The 21064-nt window shown below is 44.7% G+C and overlaps 2 protein-coding genes across 7 annotated transcripts in view; one reads left to right on the top strand and one right to left on the bottom strand.

Annotated features, from left to right (window-relative positions):
- KLHL17 (kelch like family member 17) overlaps window positions 1–16751 on the bottom strand; it is a 52269-nt gene extending 35518 nt beyond the window's left edge. Inside the window, exons 1-2 of one of the 6 annotated variants that reach the window (XM_056543794.1) lie at window positions 16631–16751; window positions 15727–16070 (exon numbers count right to left, since the gene is read on the bottom strand). In XM_056543794.1, coding sequence (XP_056399769.1) covers window positions 15727–15828 — 102 coding nt within the window. In that variant the 5' untranslated portion in view covers window positions 15829–16070; window positions 16631–16751. Of the gene's footprint in view, window positions 1–1687; window positions 1950–4960; window positions 5122–15726; window positions 16472–16630 lie in introns of those variants that run through there. The other 5 variants (XM_056543796.1, XM_056543795.1, XM_056543798.1 and 2 more) reach the window with 5 other exon arrangements.
- A 19-nt stretch (window positions 16752–16770) lies between these two features.
- The window catches only part of NOC2L (NOC2 like nucleolar associated transcriptional repressor), a 114228-nt gene continuing 109934 nt past the window's right edge, over window positions 16771–21064 (top strand). Inside the window, exons 1-2 of the mRNA XM_056543793.1 lie at window positions 16771–16904; window positions 20200–20379. Coding sequence (XP_056399768.1) covers window positions 16885–16904; window positions 20200–20379 — 200 coding nt within the window. The 5' untranslated portion in view covers window positions 16771–16884. The remainder of the gene's footprint in view (window positions 16905–20199; window positions 20380–21064) is intronic.

Below are 21064 nucleotides of genomic sequence, written 5' to 3'. Positions count from 1 at the left end.
AGGGGTGACACCCGCCTCCACATGTCCTAAAGCTAATGACATGCCTAGAGTAGACATTACACGCAGCGTTATCTATTAAAGCCAGAAAAATCTTCAGTATCAAAATGTCAGGAGGGGGATCATAATACAGCTATATACTCGGATCCATCATAACATTAAAGGGGTTATCCAGGAATAGAAAACCAGAGTTAATTTCTTTCAAAAAACACTCCCTGTCTGTCTCCAGGTTGGGTGTGGTTCTGCAGCTCAGTTCCATTGAAGTGAATGGAGCCAAGTTGTAATATTGCACAACCTAGGGGCAGACTTGGAACAGTTTTTGAAAGAAATTAGCTCTGTTTTTTTTTAAAAGAAATTAGCTCTGTTTTTCTACTACTGGATAAACCAATGACAGGTGAAGGGAATTACATTGATTATCTGGTGGTAATTGAGAAAGTCAAGGGGAGGAATATACAGGGCAGGAGTCAGTTCTTGAATTTGACTTGTCAGAAGCAAGAAAAATGGGGAAGGATCTTAGTAACTTTGATAGTCAGTTATGTTGGCTGGATGACTAGGTCAAAGGGTCTCCAAAATGGCAGGTCCTGGGGTTTTCCCAGTATGTAGTGGTGAGCTCTTACCGAAAGGGTTCACAGAAGGACAATTGGTGATCTGGAAATGGGACTATGGGTGCCGAAGCCTTATTAATGTGTGGCCAATCCAATGAGGATGTACCTCACAACTTACAGGACTTTGGTCGACGGCTATCATTCCCAATCCACTAATACACATCAATGCTTGGTTGAGTATTCATGTGTGTTCTAGATGGAGAAAGGAGGGGTAAGCAGTGGCCAGACTCTTCTAGCAGTGGCTCATTTATACAAGAACAATAGGAACAGGCAGCTGAAATCCAACACGCCTGATCCTTCTCTTCCCAGACATTATCTGTTAGGAGGCTACTATACACAGACAGCTGGTTCTGCCGAAAATGGGTATGGGGGCCCTTTAAAGAATCTAGTACTGATATCTTGGTGCCAGGTGACCTATGAAGATGTCCTGGGGTTTGTGGAGTACACACCTTGACAGATCAGAGCTCTTTTAGAGGAATGAGGGGATTTGGAGGACAGTGATCATATGATGCCATTTCTTATCACATTTGTTCGACTCTTTAAAATCATAAGGAGATCAGAAATCGCCCTGATGAAAAAGTTAACACCTCATTGAATGTTTGGCCTTGTTACAGACACACAGTTAAGATTGCAATTAAAAAGTTAAACTTTATGTAAATTGCAATTAGTGTCTGTGTACAAATAGTCAACGAGCTTGTTAACTCTTTAACTCTTACACTGAGCAGGCTAGATACTGAGCCATAGGGAGCAGAAAAGAACAGTCAAAAGAGATCTGCATAACAAGGTCATTTCTATCTTTAGTATGGAGAAGGATATCAAGAGATCCAAAGCTTTGAAAATATCATTCAGTATTGTTCAATCACTTATTAAGAAGTGGAAAATTCAGGGAACGCTGGATACAAAGCCAAGGTCACGTATTCAAAGAAGAGTTTCAGCCAAAACTGCCAAAGTTGGCCATCCAGTGGTTACAGCAGAAAATGGTGATGGTTCTGTAGTGGCCAACACAGTCTCCTGACCCTAATGAAACCACCAAGCGTGCTGAAACGTGTCACATTTTATCCCAATAAAACACTTCCTATTTTTACCTCATCGCTCGTACTTGTCCTGGTCAGCGCTGATTCAATCCTGCCTCTTCCCGAGAAGTCTTTCCTTTGAAGTGTTCATGTTGTCAGGAGAGGTGCAGACGGGACCCCGCTCACCTCATCCACGCATACCATTGTTGTGTGAAAGTCCACACAACCACCTGCGGTGAGGGCCCACATCTTTCCTTTGTGTGGATTGCTTGCCGGTGGTAATATGCTATGGAGCGCTCTTCCATTCTCTTATAGATTTCCCGACCCTAATGTCATTGGCCCACTCTTAGAAGATCTCATACTGCAGGACATGCAAGATGACCAAAGACTTTGTATGACCTGGAGGCATTTCGGAAAAACAAATTGGCAGCTATACCACCTGCAAGAATTCAGGGCCTTAGACAACTATTACAAAGACTGCAGACTGTAACGGATGCTAAAGGGAGCAATACGCCATTTTAAAGGGGTAGTGCAGTGTAGGATAGGGGATACGGTAAGTGTCTGATCGACCCCCCCCCCCCCCCCCGCCCCAGCCACTTAGACCACATCAGACACCAATTAATTGTATTCAGACAATAACTTTTACTTTTTTTTCTTTTCAGACCTTCACATCTAACAACCCAAAAAGTTACACACCTCCTGACAAGAGTATTGTGCAATCCCAGATTGGACAACAGTGACATACCATAGAAGTCAATGGAAAACAACATAGTAAATTGACAGCAATGTGGCCTGGGCTGCACAATGACTTTAGCCATCTGAGTCCATGATTGGCATTCGACTTTGTGCAAACAACACAGCTCTTTGACTAACACTGTGTGTGGCATGACTGTCAATTGGTGTGGTTCAATAGAGCCAGAATGCGGAGCCATGGGCAAGTGGCCATGATCGGCATATCGTACTAAGGCAGTAATCACTACCCTGTAGCTCTCAGCTGCTGCAAAACTACAACTCCAAGCATGCCCTGACGGCCACAGCCAACCTATAGCAAAACTACAACTCTGAGCTTGCCCTGACAGCCCCAACCAATCTGTAGCTCTCCATTTGCTGCAAAACTACAACTCCCAGCATGCCCTGACAGTGATCACTAACCTTTCGATCTCAACTGCTGCAAAACTACAATTTCCAGCATGCCCTGACAACCGCATCCAACCTGTGTTTCTCTAGCTGTTGCAAAACTACATCTACCAGCATGTCCTGACAATCCTCAGCCAAACTGCATCTCTCCAGATGTTGCAAGACTACAACTCCAAGCATGCCCTGACAGCTGCAGCCAACCTGTATTTCTCTAGCTTAGCAGTCTTCAAACTGTGGCCCTCCAGATGTTGCAAAACTACAACTTCCCAGCATGCCGTTGGCTGTCCGGGCATGCTGGGAATTGTAGTTTTGCAACATCTGGAGGGCCACAGTTTGAAGACCACTGCTCTAGCTGTTGCAAAATTACAACTCCCAGCCCCAGCCAAACTGTAGCTCTCCAGCTGTTTCAAAACTACAACTTCCAGCATGCCCTGACAGTGATCACTAACCAATAGCTCTCAGCTGCTGCAAAACTACCTCTACCAGCATGCCCTGACAGCTGCAGTCAAAGTGTATCTCTCCAGCTGTTGCAAAACTACAACTCCCAGCATGCCCAGCAGGGACGTGCACACAGACTCAAAAGGGGGCTTGAGCCCCTGCCCTTTTAATGCACCTGCCCTATGATGCCCTCACTGGTTGGGATCTCCGTGGGGTGATGTGGCTCCCATTCAGCTGTCATAACTGCTGGGAAATCCCTTACCTTAGGAATTGTGTTGTGTTAACATATGTAAGGTTTTTAAAAACATTTTATTATTATTTTTTTTTAATAATGAGAAGTCCCCTTTTTTCTACTTGAGCCCCTACCTCCCAAAAAAGTCTGTGCACGTCCCTGATGCCCAGACAACCCCAGCCAAACTGTATTTCTCCAGCTGTTGCTAAACTACAACTCCCAGCATGTCCTGACAGCCCCAGCCAAACCGTAGTTCTCCAGTTGTTGCAAAACTACAACTCCCAGCATGCCCTGACAGCCGAAGGCTGTCAGGGCATGCTGGGAGTTGTAGTTTTGCAACAGCTAGAGAGCCACAAGTTAGGGAACCGTAGCTCTTCAGCTGTTGCAAAACTACAACTCCCAGCATGTCCTGACAGCCTCAGCCAAACCGTAGCTCTCCAGCTGTTGCAAAACTACAACTCCCAGCATGTCCTGACAACCCCAGCCAAACCGTAACTCTCCAGCTGTTGCAAAACTACAACTCCCAGCATGTCCTGACAGCCCCAGCCAAACTGTAGCTCTCCAGCTGTTGCAAAACTACAACTCCCAGCATGCCCTGACAGCCCCAGCCAAAGCGTAGCAAAACTACAACTCCCAGCATGCCCTGACAGCCAAAGGCTGCCAGGGCATGCTGGGAGTTGTAGTTTTGCAACAGCTAGAGAGCCACAAGTTAGGGAACACTGCCTCAACACATGGGCATTACAGGAACAAAAAGTGAATGACACAAACTATCACACCATGAATCATTTGGGACACTAAACTAAATCCTCCTTTGCATTGAACTTGCATGGAAACTTACTGCATTGCCATGTAGTGACCTCACTACGGCTTCTATTATCTAAACTTCATCAGTCTGAAAGGCAATTGTCCTCCCTGGCACCCCCAGCCCGTCTGCAGTCAATAGACCATCATGGCATTTCACCCTTTCTCTGGGCCCTGGGCAGCATCACACCGCATTTCATGGTGGGGGGGGGGGGGGGTACAATGTCTGCATAACCTCCATCAATCCGATACAAATTGTGCACAAAAACATAACAGACAACAAAAACAAATCTCAAAAACGTATCGACCCCATGTACACAACACTACAGGATCATCCGCACCCTCTCTAGGACCGAACTCCATTTCTGTTCTACGGTCTCACCGCCCCCCCCCCCCCCAATGCAGTCCTGGTCTTGGCCGTCACTGCAGCACTTCTTAAGGAGCTGCTGCAGTCCTATTAAGAGTCCAACGTGGCTGGGCCCTTGTACACAACCAGACCTTGGGCAAACATACGGCTATCCGGGATGGCGTGGGTTAATCCCACATTGCAGCATGCAATGCGAATAACAGGCAAATGTGAACTATGACTTGCCGTTTCTTCGCCCTAAATTCCCAATACTGGGAATATTCCTTATCAGGTTGCTACATGCAGATACTAAAAAGGTCTCCTAGTCTTGGTCAATAGGAAGAATAAAACATTAGTAGATTGCCCTCGCCTGGACGTGGCACATACTTACAGACATATGGCTGTAGGTGCAGATCTTATGCTGGGAAGATGCCTGGATGCCCTGCACTCATGCTTGCCAGCCCATCAGACCTGCTCGATGCCTCTGTGCCCAGTCCGGCAGCTTAACTTTGGATGCCAGGGCCGGGAGCAAACCAGTTCTTTGTCATTATCCTGGAAAAAAAAAACCTCTCCAGAATACTAAATTGTCATGGGCTGAAACTGACGCAAATCTGAACCAACCAGGTACTTGGCTGATCTTAAGGACGCTCCTCCTTGAAGATCTACTGCAACCGGTTTAGAAACAACAGGATGGGGATTCCGGGTATTGTGCACGGTATAGCCTTCGAAATGTCACTGAAACGTCTCATTTATCAAATGAGAAGAGGGCATGGAAAAAAGAAGCAGCCAATAGGAACACAAGCCCTGGAGCCGGAGCCACCTTAAATGTCAGAGCTCTTACTGCATGGCTGTGCTGTGCTACCTTAAATATAAGTGCAGCTACCGAATGATGCCGTATTAGATTGGAAGGCGCTGCCTTACAATATCTGTTCTGCCCGCTCTAGGTTATGTTGATAGAGGTGACCGTTTGGCTGTTTTAATCGGTGTCGCTACCGTGGGTTGTGCTTAGATTCAGCAGTGCCACCTTAAAAGCTGGGCAGCTATGGTGAAACGTATGCATGGATGCCGATTGGGGAAGCTACTGTGTGTTATGGTAATAGATGGTGCATTGTAGATCGGCGTTACTGCTACATGTTCTATATTTCCATGGGGTAGGGGTAAATATCAGTGTAATACCACCTTAAAAATCATTGCAGCTCCAGCATGTTGGGCTTTAGGATCACGTCACCTATGGTGCAGCTTTACTATACGCTAACAGTAGGCAGGATACTTAGACTTCATAGGTTTGGTCGGTGTTTCCCAACCAGGGTGCCTCCAGCTGTTGCAAAACTACAACTCCCCGCATGCCCGGACAGCCGTTGGCTGTCCGGGCATGCTGGGAGTTGTAGTTTTGCAACAGCTGGAGGCACCCTGGTTGGGAAACACTGGGTTATGTAATGTAACCTGCAGACCATCAGCCAGCACAGAATTGCTGGTTAGTGAGGAGTGGTAGAGATGAGCGAACTTACAGTAAATTCGATTCGTCACGAACTTCTCGGCTCGGCATTTGATGAATTTTCCTGCATAAATTAGTTCAGCTTTCAGGTGCTCCGGTGGGCTGGAAAAGGTGGATACAGTACTAGGAAAGAGTCTCCCAGGACTGTATCCACCTTTTCCAGCCCACCGGAGCACCCGAGAGCTAAACTAATTTATGCAGGAAAAGTCATCAACTGCCGAGCCGAGAAGTTTGTGACGAATCGAATTTACTGTAAGTTTGCTCATCTCTAATGAGTGGCATTGGCCATATTCGAATTCGCGATATTTCGCGAATATATGGACGAATATTCGTCCTAATTTCGCATATTCGTTATGTATTTGCGTATTCGTTGCATATTCGTGCAATCGCACATGAAACTGCAAAAGAACGCTGCTGGGAGGAATCTTATATAGTGAGGGGGTGGGAAACTTTCCTATTGGTTGCTAGGGATGTTGATAACCTCTGACAAGTGTATTTGCCTCATTCTCATTGGCCCACATGGAATATGCGAAATATTCACGCTCCACCATCTCACAAAGTAACTAGTATTGGTGCATTCTATAGACCACAAGCTGGAAGGGATGATGATCACTGGGATATGTTTTGTGAAAAGAAAAAAATAATAATAATATTTGCAATGAAAATTCGAAAATGCGTGGCGGGATCCGCCATTGTTGTTGTTTATTGGAAAATAAAAAACCTTTTGAAATGAAAAAAAAATTCGAAAATGCGCATTTGCTGGTCCAGCTAGTCCAGCTGGGGGTTGTAGTCAAAATAGTTAAGTAGCCTCATAGGTGGCAATGCACAATGCATGTATCATCGTAAATATACCAAATTATATATCAGTTTATATTGGGACATCATTCCTTATGTAATTTTATATATAGTGTTTGACAAGTAACCATTTTTTGTAAACATTAGAGCAGTGTTTCCTGGGGGTGTCTAGCGGTTTCAAAACTACGCTGTCTAGGTATGCTGGGAGTTGTAGTTTTGCAACGGCAAGACATCCACAGGTTGGGAAACACTGCGCTAGGGGAAAATTATTAAGATAAATTCACACACGGCTAATTTGTTGCAGAATTTCTGAAATGGTCCTATTCAGCTGAAAGAGTGGAATTTCTGCAACAAATCTACCTGTGAGAATTCATCCTTAAAGGGGTATTCCAGGAAAAAACTTTTTTATATATCAACTGGCTCCAGAAAGTTAAACAGATTTGTAAACTTCTATTAAAAAATCTTAATCCTTTCAGTACTTATGAGCTTCTGAAGTTAAGGTTGTTCTTTTCTGTCTAAGTGCTCCCTGATGACACGTGTCTCGGGAACCGCCCAGTTTAGAAGAGGTTTGCTATGGGGATTTGCTTCTAAACTGGGCGTTTCCCGAGACAGGTGTCATCAGAGAGCACTTAGACAGAAAAGAACAACCTTAACTTCAGAAGCTCATAAGTACTGAAAGGATTAAGATTTTTTAATAGAAGTCATTTACAGATCTGTTTAACTTTCTGGAGCCAGTTGATGTATAAAAAAAAAAAAAGTTTTTTCCTGGATAGCCCCTTTAAATGACAAGTCCCATGCTGATAAGTACAGAAAAATGTATCCCCTATCAGCAGGATAAGTTTTAGATTGCGGGAGGTCGGAGCGCTGTGGTCCCCTGCGATCGACTGTACGGAGCCCCAGCTCTCCCACAGAGCAGCATGTCACTACCCCCGCCCGAAGCGGGACCACCACGCCCCCTCCATATATGGCTATGGAAGAGCAGTTTGGCTATCTTTGTCTCTCCCATAGAGATATATGGAGGGGGCATAGCGGCCTCCGCTTAGGGTGGGAGTTGTGACGCGCCACTCTGTGGATGAGCAGAGGCTCCGTACAGAAGAACGCGGGGGACCATAATGCTCGGACCCCCGCAATCTAAATCTTATCCCTTATCCTGTGGATAGGGGATACATTTTTCAGTTCTTATTGGCATGGCACTTGTCACTTCCAACCCCCGGGGCAGCATGCTTTACATTCATCTATAGCAGGGTTTTCCCTAACAGCGTGCCTCCAGCTGTTCCAAAACCAAAGGCTGACGCATTTCTAACCAATTTCACAAATCCGAAAGAGTGACAAAGAGGCGTAAGATAGATAGATAGATATTTGATATAAATATATTTAAAAAAAATATATTCTCTTTTCCAGAAAACTGTAGAAAAATATATTGAGAAACCATCCCCATTGCCACAGTTCTCCACAATGGAAATTTAGGGTTTAGTCACATTCTGGCCATGTTTGTTTAAATTTATTTTTTGCTATATTATTTCTGTAATTGTGTCCTTGGGATCCTTTGGGTTTCCCAAAAGGTCACCATCCATTAGCCAGGAAAATAGCACACAGCACTATTTTTGCTATCAATTGTTATTGAATGTGTGACCGGGCCTCATTTTTTTCTTTGATAAAATCCTGTAAAAATTTACCGGATCACCGACAGACCCCATGCAAGTGAATGGGGGCTGTTAGGACCCGGCAGTAGCTTTTGGCATTCGACACGGATCCTGAAAAGAAAAAAAGAGCCCCTAACGGGTTGGATGCAAATGGCCGTGTGAACCTAGCCTTTGAAACATACAGAATAGCCTACTTTTTTTTGGGGGGGGGGGGGGGGGGATCCACTGGCACACAGGACTGTGGCTCTATGGAGTGCAAATGTACAAGTCACACCTGGGCCTTGGTGTCACATAAGACATAGTACATGTTAGGTAAGGGGCTCAGAAGCATTGAGGTACACCTCTGCCCCCCACCTCACTTATCTATGGGGCCTTTCTCGTGCACCATTATGATGCAGTATTAAATGCCAAAGCTACGAGTCAATTGAAATAAAAAATAAATAAATAAATAAACAGAAGCAGAATTTTTCCTAAAAATGTCGCACATAAGATGTGATCAGTTTGGCCACACGGCTCCACGCTGCTTTCCCCTCCTCGCCCCCCTATTTCTTTAGGGGATGTGGCTACTTAGGCACCATACAAGTGAATGATCCAGCTCACCTTCCCTGATGTACGGTGCTCGGACCAGTGCCCGGCAAGGCATCCAATATTGAAGAAAGTACGGAGAGTCCAGCACTTCGTTGCCAGCAGCTTTATTGAAGATACATCACACCATAAAAACGACAGTCAGTCAGACATGTTTCGAGTGCTTACTTATGCACCATGCATCACACTTGGTGGAGCTGCCCCATAGTTTGTACTTTCTGGACCTCTGTCTGGAGTATGTTGAGGGAGGTTACACATCCTCCTCTTAAACCTACATTCTGTCTTCTCAGTGTTCGTCCCCCTAAAATGCCCAATGGGATTTTCAAACTGGTTCATTTTGTGTTATTGGCTGCCCGAATTCATATTGTTAGCAACTGGAAGCAAACCTCCCTGTCCATAGACAAGGTGACAGCTAGGGTCAATTTGGTCATGCTATCCGAGAAGCTTACTGCAATGAGGGATGACTCTATGGAACGTTTTACTGTGGTCTGGGATCCCTGACTGACATCACCCTACTGTCCAGCTATTCATTACTCTCTATCCATTTATTGACCCCACCTCAGTGTTTTTTGCTTTACTGCTTGGGTGCCCTGAATCTACCCTTGTAATGGTGTCCTTTTTTATATGTTGTTTCATTGTTCTTATATATCCCTAATCTTTATTTTGCTCTGGGCTGCGTCCCGGTATTTTTGTCATACTGTTTTGCTACCATTTTGCCACGATAAACTTGATTGGTTTGATACTAAAGATGCGATCAGCTGACAACTGAACCAACTGGGAAATTGTCAACCTATCAGATGCCAGCTTCTACTTCCCAAAAGTCTGTAAAGTAGTGTTTAACACCAGATGATAAAACAAAAAGTATTCTCCGCAGGACACCGCAGGTATCCAAATACTATGAAAACTGGTACTAAGGTTTATTGTCCAATAAATATAAGCGCTTTCTGAGAATCTACGTCTCCTTTCTCAGATGAACGGACTTTGGCAAAAAAATAAAAAAAACATGGCATACAGACAAATATAGGTATCCACGGAGTAAGATCCCCGAGAAAACAGCACCAAACAGCTACTGTACTATTTTTATTAAACATTTGACCGATAAATGGTAACAGTAAGGCTAGGTTCACACTACGGAATTTCCGCCTGCAATTCTGCTTTGAAGTTGTAGGCAGAAATTCCGTTAACTAAAAATGTACCGTATAGTGAATGGGTTTCTGTTCACAAATTTACACTTCGGAATTTGTGAACGGAAAATCCGCTTGAAAACGGAGACTGCAGTGTCCGCACTCTGAATCTCCGGGCGGAAATGGTGGGTGGTGGTCTAGGGGCAGGCATAGCTATCAGACATTTGCCATGAGCGAAATCTTTTCCTGTGTATTTCTGTGAACACAATGGAACAGGAGAACATAAAATACACCAATGAGAAGCCTAAGGCCACATTTATGCTGAGTTTTTCTGCACATATTTTGGCGTACATTACGTGCAAAAATCCAAATTAAAAACATGCAATGAGTGTCCCATCGGTTTCATATATGTGAACTGCGTCTTCTTAAGGCTGCATTCACACCACGTTTTTGCAATACAGTTCCCATATACGTTTTCTATGTGAAAACCGTATACATTGACTCTCCATTGAAAACCGTATGCCAAAAGATGCATCAGGTTGTGTCCGTTTTGCATCCTGTAAGGTTTTGTCAGTTTTTTCCCGTACCCAAAACCGTAGCCTACCACGGTTTTTGGTCCGGGTAACATGGGAGTCAATGGGAACTGTACAGGACCGTATGTGCGTACGGTTCCATCCGGTTTTCACCATACGGATTTTGACTTTGTACAGTTTTTTTTCTTGGAATTTCAATCAAACAAGTTAAACTTTATTCATAATGGAGTGAAAAGTTAAAAACTTATACTTTTCTTTCTTAAAAAACTGATGCAACTGGACATAATTTTTTAAACCGTATATGGTTTTTAACTGTATACGGGTTGAAATTTGTACAAACGTTTTAAGGAATCAGTTTTTCATCAAAAACCTGATACGGGAACAGTATTGTAAAAATATCAAAATATAAAAGGTATGCTCACATACTGTATAAGCTGCGTCCAGCTATTTATTGATTAACGTAGCATAAAATCTGCAGCATATACAGTATGTGTGAATATACCTTAAAAGTAATTCTCTAGATGGCCATTTTATATAGGGAAGCATATGCTTTTATTAGAGAATAATTTGGAGGTTCTTGTGTATGCCTTTTGCTTACCTGTTTTTGTGGCAGGCATGAGATTAGGATGTCATCCTGCAATTCACAGGAAATCAGCTGGCCCAGAACTGACCTCCTGCTCTAACAAGTTAAAGGGGTACTCCGGTGATAAGTGTCTAACCGTGGGGGAATGGGTCTGCCCTCTGGAACCACCCTGCGATCTCCACAACGGGGTCTGACTCTCCAAGCAGAAATCTCCAGCGCCCACCTTTTGAGACATACTTGCTCAGCCAATCATCGGCCGTAGGAATGTTTCGCCTCAGTCAGTAACTGGCTGAGCACGGCCAAAAAGAGTACATCTTGGAAGGTGGGGACCAAAGCTTTCTGCTAGGATAGGGGGCAATGTCTGATCCCTGGGGGTCCAGCCGCTGGGACCCCCTGCAGTCTCCTGCTCAATGCCCCAGTAATCTGTATACCCAAAAGCGATCTCCTCTCCATGCTGGATTACTAGCGACCACAGCCCAAAGCTGAGGCCATCACACCCCCTCCGTATAATCTCTGTTAGATAGGCGAATGCTGTATCTCCGTCTCTTCAGACTTAAATGGAGGAGGCGTACAGACCATGACCGCTCCGAAGCCTAGCACTGTTGGTGTTCTAAACAAATGTTCAGAACACTGGGGTGCCGGGCCAGAGATTGCGGGGTCCCAGTGGCTGGACCACCGTGAACAGACATCACCTATCCTTTGAATAGTGGATAAGATGTATATAGCAAGAGAGTACCTCTTTAATTTTGTTCCGAACACTTGGAGCGAGCGGCAGGGGTTGTGGCCATACGCCTCGCCCCTCAATGCATGTCTATGGGAGGGGGCGTGGCGGCCACCACGCCCCCTCCCATAGACTTGCATTGAGAGGGAGTGACAAGACATCAAGGGGGCGTGTTCATGATGTCACATCCCTGCTGCCTGCACCCAACGTTCTAAACAGAGATCGTGGGGGTCCCAGTGGCAGGACCCCCCCCCCCCCAGACAGACATCTTATCCCCTGTCCTTTGGATAGGGGATGAGATGTTTAGGGGCAGAGTATCCCTTTAAGCACTAGAATATTTGGAGAGTCACATGACCAAGTCTGTAGTAAAATGTATTGATTCTACTCTGCTGGAATAAAATAAACTGTGCTGTATGAATAATGATGATGAGAGAGCATGATATGGGCAAAAAAAGAAAAACCCAGAGCGCTTCTTCAACGATACAGAACACAATGGATCTGAATGGAGGCTCAGCATCCAAAAGCAGAAGCAGCGCAACAAAAATGTAACCTAGGACTACAGAAAACAACTACTTGTATACCTGATTTCTGAATATTTTCTGTAGCGCTGTACGGGCTGTCATCACTCACATCAGTCCCTGTCCCCAATAGGACTCAATATATATTTCAAATACAAATTTGGTCAAGTTACATAGCTTAGGATGCCAACGTATCCATCAGTGTTCCCTGATCTGTGGCAAAACTACAACTCTCATCATGCTCCAATGTCCTTCGGAAATGTATAATGCCGTGTTTTCCAAACAGTGTGGCTCCAGCATGCTGGGAGTTGTAGTTTTGCAACAGGTGGAGACACACTGTTGGGAAACCACTGGTATAATGCAATCTTCACCAATCATCAGCTCTCCAGTCGTTACACAACTACAACTCCCATCATGTACTGACAGCCTTTAGAAATGTCCAATGCAATGTTCTCCAACCTGCAGCTCTCTAGCAATTGTAAAACTACAACTCCCACCATACCCAACAGCTTTTAGCAATGTATAATGCAATGTTCCGCCAACCACTGCTCTCCAGCGATTGCAGAACTACAACTCTCATTGTGCTCTGACAGTGTCTTTTCCACTGCCTTTGGCTGTCTGGGCATGCTGGAAGTTGTAGTTTTGCAACAGCTGGAGACACAGGGGAAGATTTATGAAAACCTGTCCAGAGGAAAAGATCACTTTCATTTTTAAAAAGGCCTCTGAAAAATGAAAGAAGTGATCTGATTGGTTGCTATGGGCAACTTGGTCAACTTTTCCTCTGGACAGGTTTTGATAAATCTCCCCCACAATGTTTGGAAATCACTGGTATAATGCAATGTTCTAGATCCATCTACTCCTCAGTGATTGCACTACAACTCCCATCATGTAATGGAAGCTTTTGGAAATGTCTAAGGCAATGTTTTCCAGCAACTGCAAAACTACAACTCCCATCATGCCCTACCATGCCTTTAGAAGTGTATAATGCAATGTTAGGCTGATGACCTGATGAAGAGGGGATCCATCCCCTCGAAACGTGTTGCCACTCCAACTGTTCAAAATAAAAAGGGATTTTATTTGCAAAACTCTGAAGTCTAAATTCTTCATTGCGGATCTACATCCAGCAAGCGCCAGAAAAGTGTCTCCTGTACTACAACCGTCCCAGGGATCCAGGGTACGGATGGACACGGGCTGCTGCTGACATCCATGCCCGCCTCTTCAGGCGATTTTCTGTATTGTGCTCGGAGCGCAACACGACAAGGTGAGCAGATTCCTCTTGCACACTTTTGTACAATATCGTTTTAAATTGGTACTCCGCCCCTAGACATCTTATCCCCTATCCAAAGGATAGGGGATAAGATGTCAGATCGCCGGGGTGCCGCTTCTGGGGACCCCGCTATCATTACAGCACAGAGCGAGTTCGCTCTGTGCGTAATGACGGGCGATACAGGGGACGGAGCAGGGTGACGTCATGGCTCCGCCCCTCATGACATCACGGCCTGTCCCCTTAATGCAAGTCTATGGCAGGGGGCGTGACGACCGCCGCACCCCCTCCCATAGACTTGTATTGAAAGGGGCGGGCCGCGACATCACGAGGGGCGGAGCTATGATGTAACGATGCTCCGGCCCCTGTATTGCCCGTCCTTACGTGCAGAGCGAACTCGCTCTGTGCTGTAATGATAGTGGGGTGCTGCAGCGGGGATCCCGGGGGTCCCCAGCAGCGGGACCACGGCGATCTGACATCTTATCCCCTATCCTTTGGATAGGGGATAAGATGTCTAGGGGCGGAGTACCCCTTTAAGGCAAAGGGTGCGCCGGTCTTTTTCTCCATTTTTGTTTCATATTAAAATGTTGGGCTGCATTCACACCACGTTTTTGCAATACAGTTCCCGTATACGTTTTCTATGTGAAAACCGTATGGAACCGTATTGAAAACCGTATGCCAAAAGATGCATCAGGTTGTGTCCGTTTTGCATCCTGTACCGTTTTGTCAGTTTTTTCCCTGTACCCAAAACCATAGCCTACCACAGTTTTTGGTCCGGGTGAAAAACTCTATTAAACCATATACATTTTTTATTTTTTTTTTATATATTTTTTTTTTTTAACATGGGAGTTAATGGGAACCGTACAGAACTGTATGTGCGAACGGTTCCATCTGGTTTTTGACTTTGCACAGTTTTTTTTTTTATCTTGGAATTTCAATCAAACAAGTGAAACTTTATTGATAATGGAGTGAAAAGTTAAAAACGTATACGTTTTTTTTCTTTAAAAAATGGATGCAACCGAACATCATTTTTTAAATATGGGTTAAAATTTGTACACACGGTTTGATACAGTTTAGCCCAGTTTTGAGGAATCAGTTTTTCATTAAAAAAAAACCCTGATACAGGAACTGTATTGCAAAAACGTGGTGTGAACGCACCCTAACGCCTCCAACAGCGCTCCAGCAGTTGCAATACTACAACTCCCACCATGCCCTGACAGCCTTTTGGCAATGTATAATGTAATATTCCCCCACCTGCACCTTCTCTCCGGCGATTGTAATTCTCCAACTGTTTCAGAACTACAACTCCCATCATGCCCAGGCAGCCTTTAAAATGCATAATGCGATGTTTCTCCACCTGCATCTCTCCAGCAATTGCAAAACTGCAACACCCATCATGCCATGACAGCCTTCGGCTGTCATGGCATGATGGGAGTTGTAGTTTTGCAACTGCTGGAGAGCTCCAGATGGGGTAGGGGCACTGTTAATAGACCTTGTATAGTAAATATATAGTCATGTGACCATTCTCATTTGTTAGCTATGTATAGAGACAAGTTATTCAGTAGGGTGCTGTGGGCGACACTAGAGATGAGCGAATTTACAGTAAATTCGATTCGTCACAAACTTCTCGGCTCAGCAGTTGATGACTTTTCCTGCATAAATTAGTTCAGTTTTCAGGTGCTCCTGTGGGCTGGAAAAGGTGGATACAGTCCTAGGAAAGAGTCTCCTAGGACTGTATCCACCTTTTCCAGCCCACCGGAGCACCGGAAAGCTGAACTAATTTATGCAGGATAAATAATCAACTGCCGAGCCGAGAAGTTCGTGACGAATCGAATTTACTGTAAATTCGCTCATCTCTAGGTGACACCATAGTGATACAGATTTTTGGGTACTCACCCTCTCTGCACTAGACCACCACAGCAGGTTCATGAAGGCAGATCTCAATGGCTCTGTGGATACAACAACTCCAGTCTGTATATAGCATGATCTCCAGCCCATGCATCACAAATCAGCAACTATATTAAGGACACTTGGCACCAACACCCACCATGATCCCTGCCAACAAGTGTTGCCATAGTCACAATGAGTCTCTTATAACCTATGCTGAGTATAGGGCTCCTGCAACTTCAGTGCAACAACAATAAGTAATAAAATGCTGCACATTGATACATTGTAGCCTCCAGGACTCTGATGTCACCAGATACAAGGTAACTTCTCTACAGCAGTACCAACACAGACAGCTGAAAAGACAATGGAGAGGAAAATATTAGCTGGGAGCGCCCGACCGCATCAGATTTATAACACAGTACTCCGCTAAACTGAGAGTTGTTTGTCACTATGTGCCCGCCCGCATCACATTTATAGTGGAAAACTCCGCTAAACTAAAGTTTATCACAATACGCCCGCCCGCATCACATTTATAGAACAGAACTCCGCTAAACTACAAATTGTTTCTCACGCTACGCCCGCCCGCAGCATATTTATAATGCAGAATAAAAGTTGTTTACTACGCCCGCCCGCAGCATATTTATATTGTAGAACAAAAGTTGTTTACTGCGCCCGCCCGCAGCATATTTACCTCACACTTTTTCCCAGGCGAAGCGAAATGCTTTGGTTGCTACGCCCGACCGCGCCATATTCAACCACACAAACTCCATCATATGTATATATATATATATATATATATATATATATATATATATATATATATATATATATAATGTGTTTATTCCCTAATAATACAACACCGTATTCATACTACAACCCAATGTAAACATTGTCTATGCGCGCCCGACCGCACCGTTATTATTCACATTGTTATTTTTCCCTTAGGATAGAGCCGAGGGCTATTGTATTTTCTTTACTCCAACACATCACTAGAAGCCATCACGTTCCGTTCCAGTCTCAGACACTAAACCAATTCTGCCCGCCCGAGCTACAGTTTTCACAGTCTTTACGTTCTAGAGACTAAGAACTGAGGAGAAGCCGCGTTGCATTGTGGGACGGGAGGAAGTCCAGAGCACGTGGGTCGTGTAGGAAAAAAAAAAAAAAAGCATGGCGACCGCCGGGAAGAGGTGAGAACTGGGCAAAAATGGGGGAATAGTAGTGGTTTAGTGATGCAGGGACTGAGGTAAAGGTCGGACGATACGATCTCATAGATATCGGCCGATAACAGGGTGTTGGGTGCCTGTGAAGGGTTATGTGGCTGCTAACGTTGTGGATTTCATGCAACGTGGATTAGTTTCTCTGTCTCTTTAACAGCAATGTTCCCCAGTGGTTGCAAAACTACAACTCCCATCATGCCCGGACAGCCAAGGCTGTCCGGGCATGATGGGAGTTGTAGTTTTGCAACCCCTGGAGAATGTTTTGTTCTAAAAATGTTAACTCTCTTTCTCTCCAGCTCCTATAGAACTACAAGTCCCAGCATGTGCGTGCAGATCCTTCTGGGTCCATAGGTCAGGATTTTCTCCATCGCTGGCGGAGGCCGGTGTCTTCACCTACATGGCAGTTTTTGAAGTCGCCGTCAACTACGGCAAATGATCCGGGTTTCAGCCGAAAAGTTGCTGAGTTGCCCATAGCAACCAAATAGATTGCTTCTTTAATTTTTCAGAGGCTTTAAAAAAAAAAAAAGTGATCTGATTGGTTCCTATGGGCAACTCAGCAACTTTTCCTCTGGACAGTTTTGATGAATCTCCCTCTATGATCCCAGGGATCATGCACCTTAGCAGCTGATGTGAGTGAATGGAGTCCTATTACGAGCCACAAAAACCCTACAGCAAAGCCTTCCTTACTTTTCATGTTGGTGACACACTCCTCGCCATACCGCCGATTACAAGAAACAAGGTTTCTCCCCCCCCCCCCCCAAACTCCAATTTAACACCCCCCTGTGCCACTTCATTCTCCCCCTTGATCCCCCCCCCCCCCCCCGTGCTACTTCATTCCCCATCCACTACTGGATTTCCCCCTTCAAACCCCCCATGCCACTTCACCACCGCCTGTGCTGCTTCATCCCCCCCTTATCACCCCATGTTTCATTTCATCCCTCCCTTATCATCCCCCTGTGCCATTTCCTCCCCCCCCCCCTCAACCGCCCCATGCCATCTCATCATACCCTTACTCCCTCCACTGCCACTTCAATAACCCTCCCTTTCATTAACACCCCCTGTGCCATTTCACTCCTCTCCCCTTTCATCATCCCCTGTGCAACGTCATCACCCCCTGTGTCACTTCATTCTCCCCTTTGGATCCCCCTTCCGTTCCTTGATCCTCAACTGTACCAGTACTCCCCAGGCTGTACTATCAACAAAGAAAGAATGAAGATGGCACTCACCACATGAGAGGTAACGGCTGTGCTTTATTCAGTGACCTGCAGGTAACAGCATAGGGAGGAGGGACACCAGGAGCGTCCATCCTCTATATGCTGTTACCTGCTGGTCACTGAATAAAGCACAGCCGTTACCTCTCATGTGGTGAGTGCCATCTTCATTCTTTCTTCGTTGATTGTGCACTGCATTCTGGATTGAGCCCCCCCGCCAGAGGGTATACGGACTAGGTGTCCAGGAACATTCCGCTTTGGGTTAGCAGAAGCTGTGCTGAGCACTTTACCCTTTTCAAGTTTGCTCTCACCAGGCTGTGTCTGTCAGTGCGGATTCGGCATGCTCTACATCCTCTCCTTGGCACAACATCAGGGGTGTCACTCCTCAGTCCCGGCAGCCATGGTCACTTAATAAGTGACCAGCGGCCATCGCCACTGTGGGACCGGATGGTATGTGACACATTAGTTTGGAAAGCACTGCTGTACAATGACAGGAAATCTATTCTGGATCAATGTTTTCCAGCTGTCGCGTTGCAGCCGCTTGTGGGTCACAACAGGACTCCATTCACTTATTGTAATGTTTGGCCATGAAACCCGTGTTGTGTAGCTCTACCTTGTAGGGGTTATCCAGGATTAGTAAAAACATAGGGAGGAATTTATCATTGGTCATTGTGTGTAGCTGCTCTTCCCCCGTTTTTATTTTTGCATAAAATTTTCGACAATCGAGGGAAATCTTCACGAAGTACGCTAAATAAGGCTATGGGTTAAAGGGGTACTCCGGTGAAAACCTTTTTTCTTTTAAATCAACTGGTGGCAGAAAGTTAAACATATTTGTAAATTACTTCTATTAAAAAATCTTAATCCTTTCAGTACTTATTAGTTGCTGAATGCTACAGAGGAAATTCCTTTCTTTTTGGAACACTGATGAAATCACGAGCACAGTGCTCTCTGCTGACATCTCTGTCCATTTTAGCAACCGTGCATAGCAGATGTATGCTAAGGGCAGCATGGTGGCTCAGTGGTCAGCACTGCTGCCTTGCAGTGCTGGGGACTTGGGTTCAAATCCCACTAAGGACAACAATAAATAAAGCGTTATTATTATTATAATAACGTCAGCAGAGAGCACTGTGCTCGTGATGTCATCAGAGAGCATTCCAAAAAGAAAAGCATTTCCTCTGTAGTATTCAGCAGCTAATAAGTACAGGAAGGATTAAGATTTTTTAATAGAAGTAATTTACAAATATGTTTAACTTTCTGCCACCAGTTGATTTAAAAGGAAAAAGGTTTTCACCGGAGTACCCCTTTAAATATATGTAAGAGAGCCTTTTTCTAGAGCTTTGCTTTGGGGTGGTGTAGATTGGCAAATTTTGGACCATTTGCAGTGTGTTTTTTGCACATTTTCATAAACTTTACAGTTGATAAATTCATGACCACTGCAAGCACATCTGAAGAAAAATGTCTAGCTCAGTGTTTCCCAATCAGGAAGTCTCCAGCTGTTGCAACACTACAACTCCCAGCATGCCCGGACAGTCAAATCTCTTCTCTTGTCCGGCACTCACGCTGTCAAGTGCGGATTCAAAGAACATATAGAAGGCTAGCCTAATGTGACTTCTAGTTTTCACTATGGCCATTATCTGAGGCTTCCTGTTCTGTCAATGATTATAAGCAAGAGGTTGCTACAAAGTGATCAGAGTGAAAGGTAACACCAGTATATAGAGAAGACAATAGATGCTCAGCCTCCTCTTTAGAATGAGCTTTGCACAGGTTATAGAACATGCTTACAAACCTGTCCCATACAAAGAATAGAGTCTGATATAAAGCATGTAACTGAATGCTGGTAAAAACAGCTTGAGCAAGATGGCTGCCTGCATAAAAATTGTGTATATAAAAAAAAATTATAATCAGAACAGAGCGTGCTCTAAATCATAAAACAAAAACAAGGTGACACATTCACTTTAACTAAATAGGCGTATGTTTTTTTCAGCCTTACCAACTGTGTTCTAGTGTCCTAGCAAATGACGGACTCCTAAATATTACCCTTCCCTTCTATACAGGAAACTTGCTCAGCTCAACGTTGATGAGTTCCTGACAACAGGTTTTGATTCAGGCAGTGACTCTGTAGAGGAGGAGGCGGAGATCAATGGGGACGTATCTGAGAAAGAGACGAAAGCCAAGAAGGTTAAAAAGCTGAAGGTGAAGAAGAAGAAGAAAGCAGATGGAGATAAGGAGGAAAAGTAAGTTCTAATGCCATGGTATTTACTATTGCTGCTATAGCTGTCTTAATGATATAGGGCAATGTTTCCCAATCAGTGTGACTCCAGGTGTTGCAAAACTACAACTCCCAGCATGCCCGGACAGCCAACGGCTGTCCGGGCATGCTGGGAGTTGTGGTTTTGCAACAGTTGGAGGCACACTGGTTGGGAAACACTGATATACACTGGGGCAAAAAAGTATTTAGTCAGCCACCAATTGTGCAAGTTCTCCCACTTAAAAATATGAGAGGCCTGAAATTTTCATCATAGGTATACCTCAACTATGAGAGACAGAAGGGGGGAAAGAATACAGCAAATCACATTGCAGGATTTCTAATGAATTAATTGGTAAATTCCTCGGTAAAATAAGTATTTGGTCACCTACAAACAAGCAAGATTTCTGTCTCTCACAGACCTGTAACTTCTTAAAGAGTCTCCTCTGTCCTGCACTTGTTACCTGTATCAATGGCACCTGTTTGAACTTATCAGTATAATAGACACCTGTCCACAACCTCAAACAGTCACACTCCAAACTCCACTATGGTCAAGACCAAAGAGCTGTTGAAGGACACCAGAAACAAAATTGTAGACCTGCACCAGGCTGGGAAGACTGAATCTGCAATAGGCAAGCAGCTTGGTGTGGAAAATATCAACAGTGGGAGCAATT

This window comes from Hyla sarda, chromosome 10 (assembly GCF_029499605.1).
Source record: "Hyla sarda isolate aHylSar1 chromosome 10, aHylSar1.hap1, whole genome shotgun sequence".
In the NCBI taxonomy this organism is placed as follows: Eukaryota; Metazoa; Chordata; class Amphibia; order Anura; family Hylidae; genus Hyla; species Hyla sarda.
The sequence above is the reverse complement of the archived record's forward strand: the minus strand, read 5'-3'. Positions and strand labels throughout refer to the sequence as shown.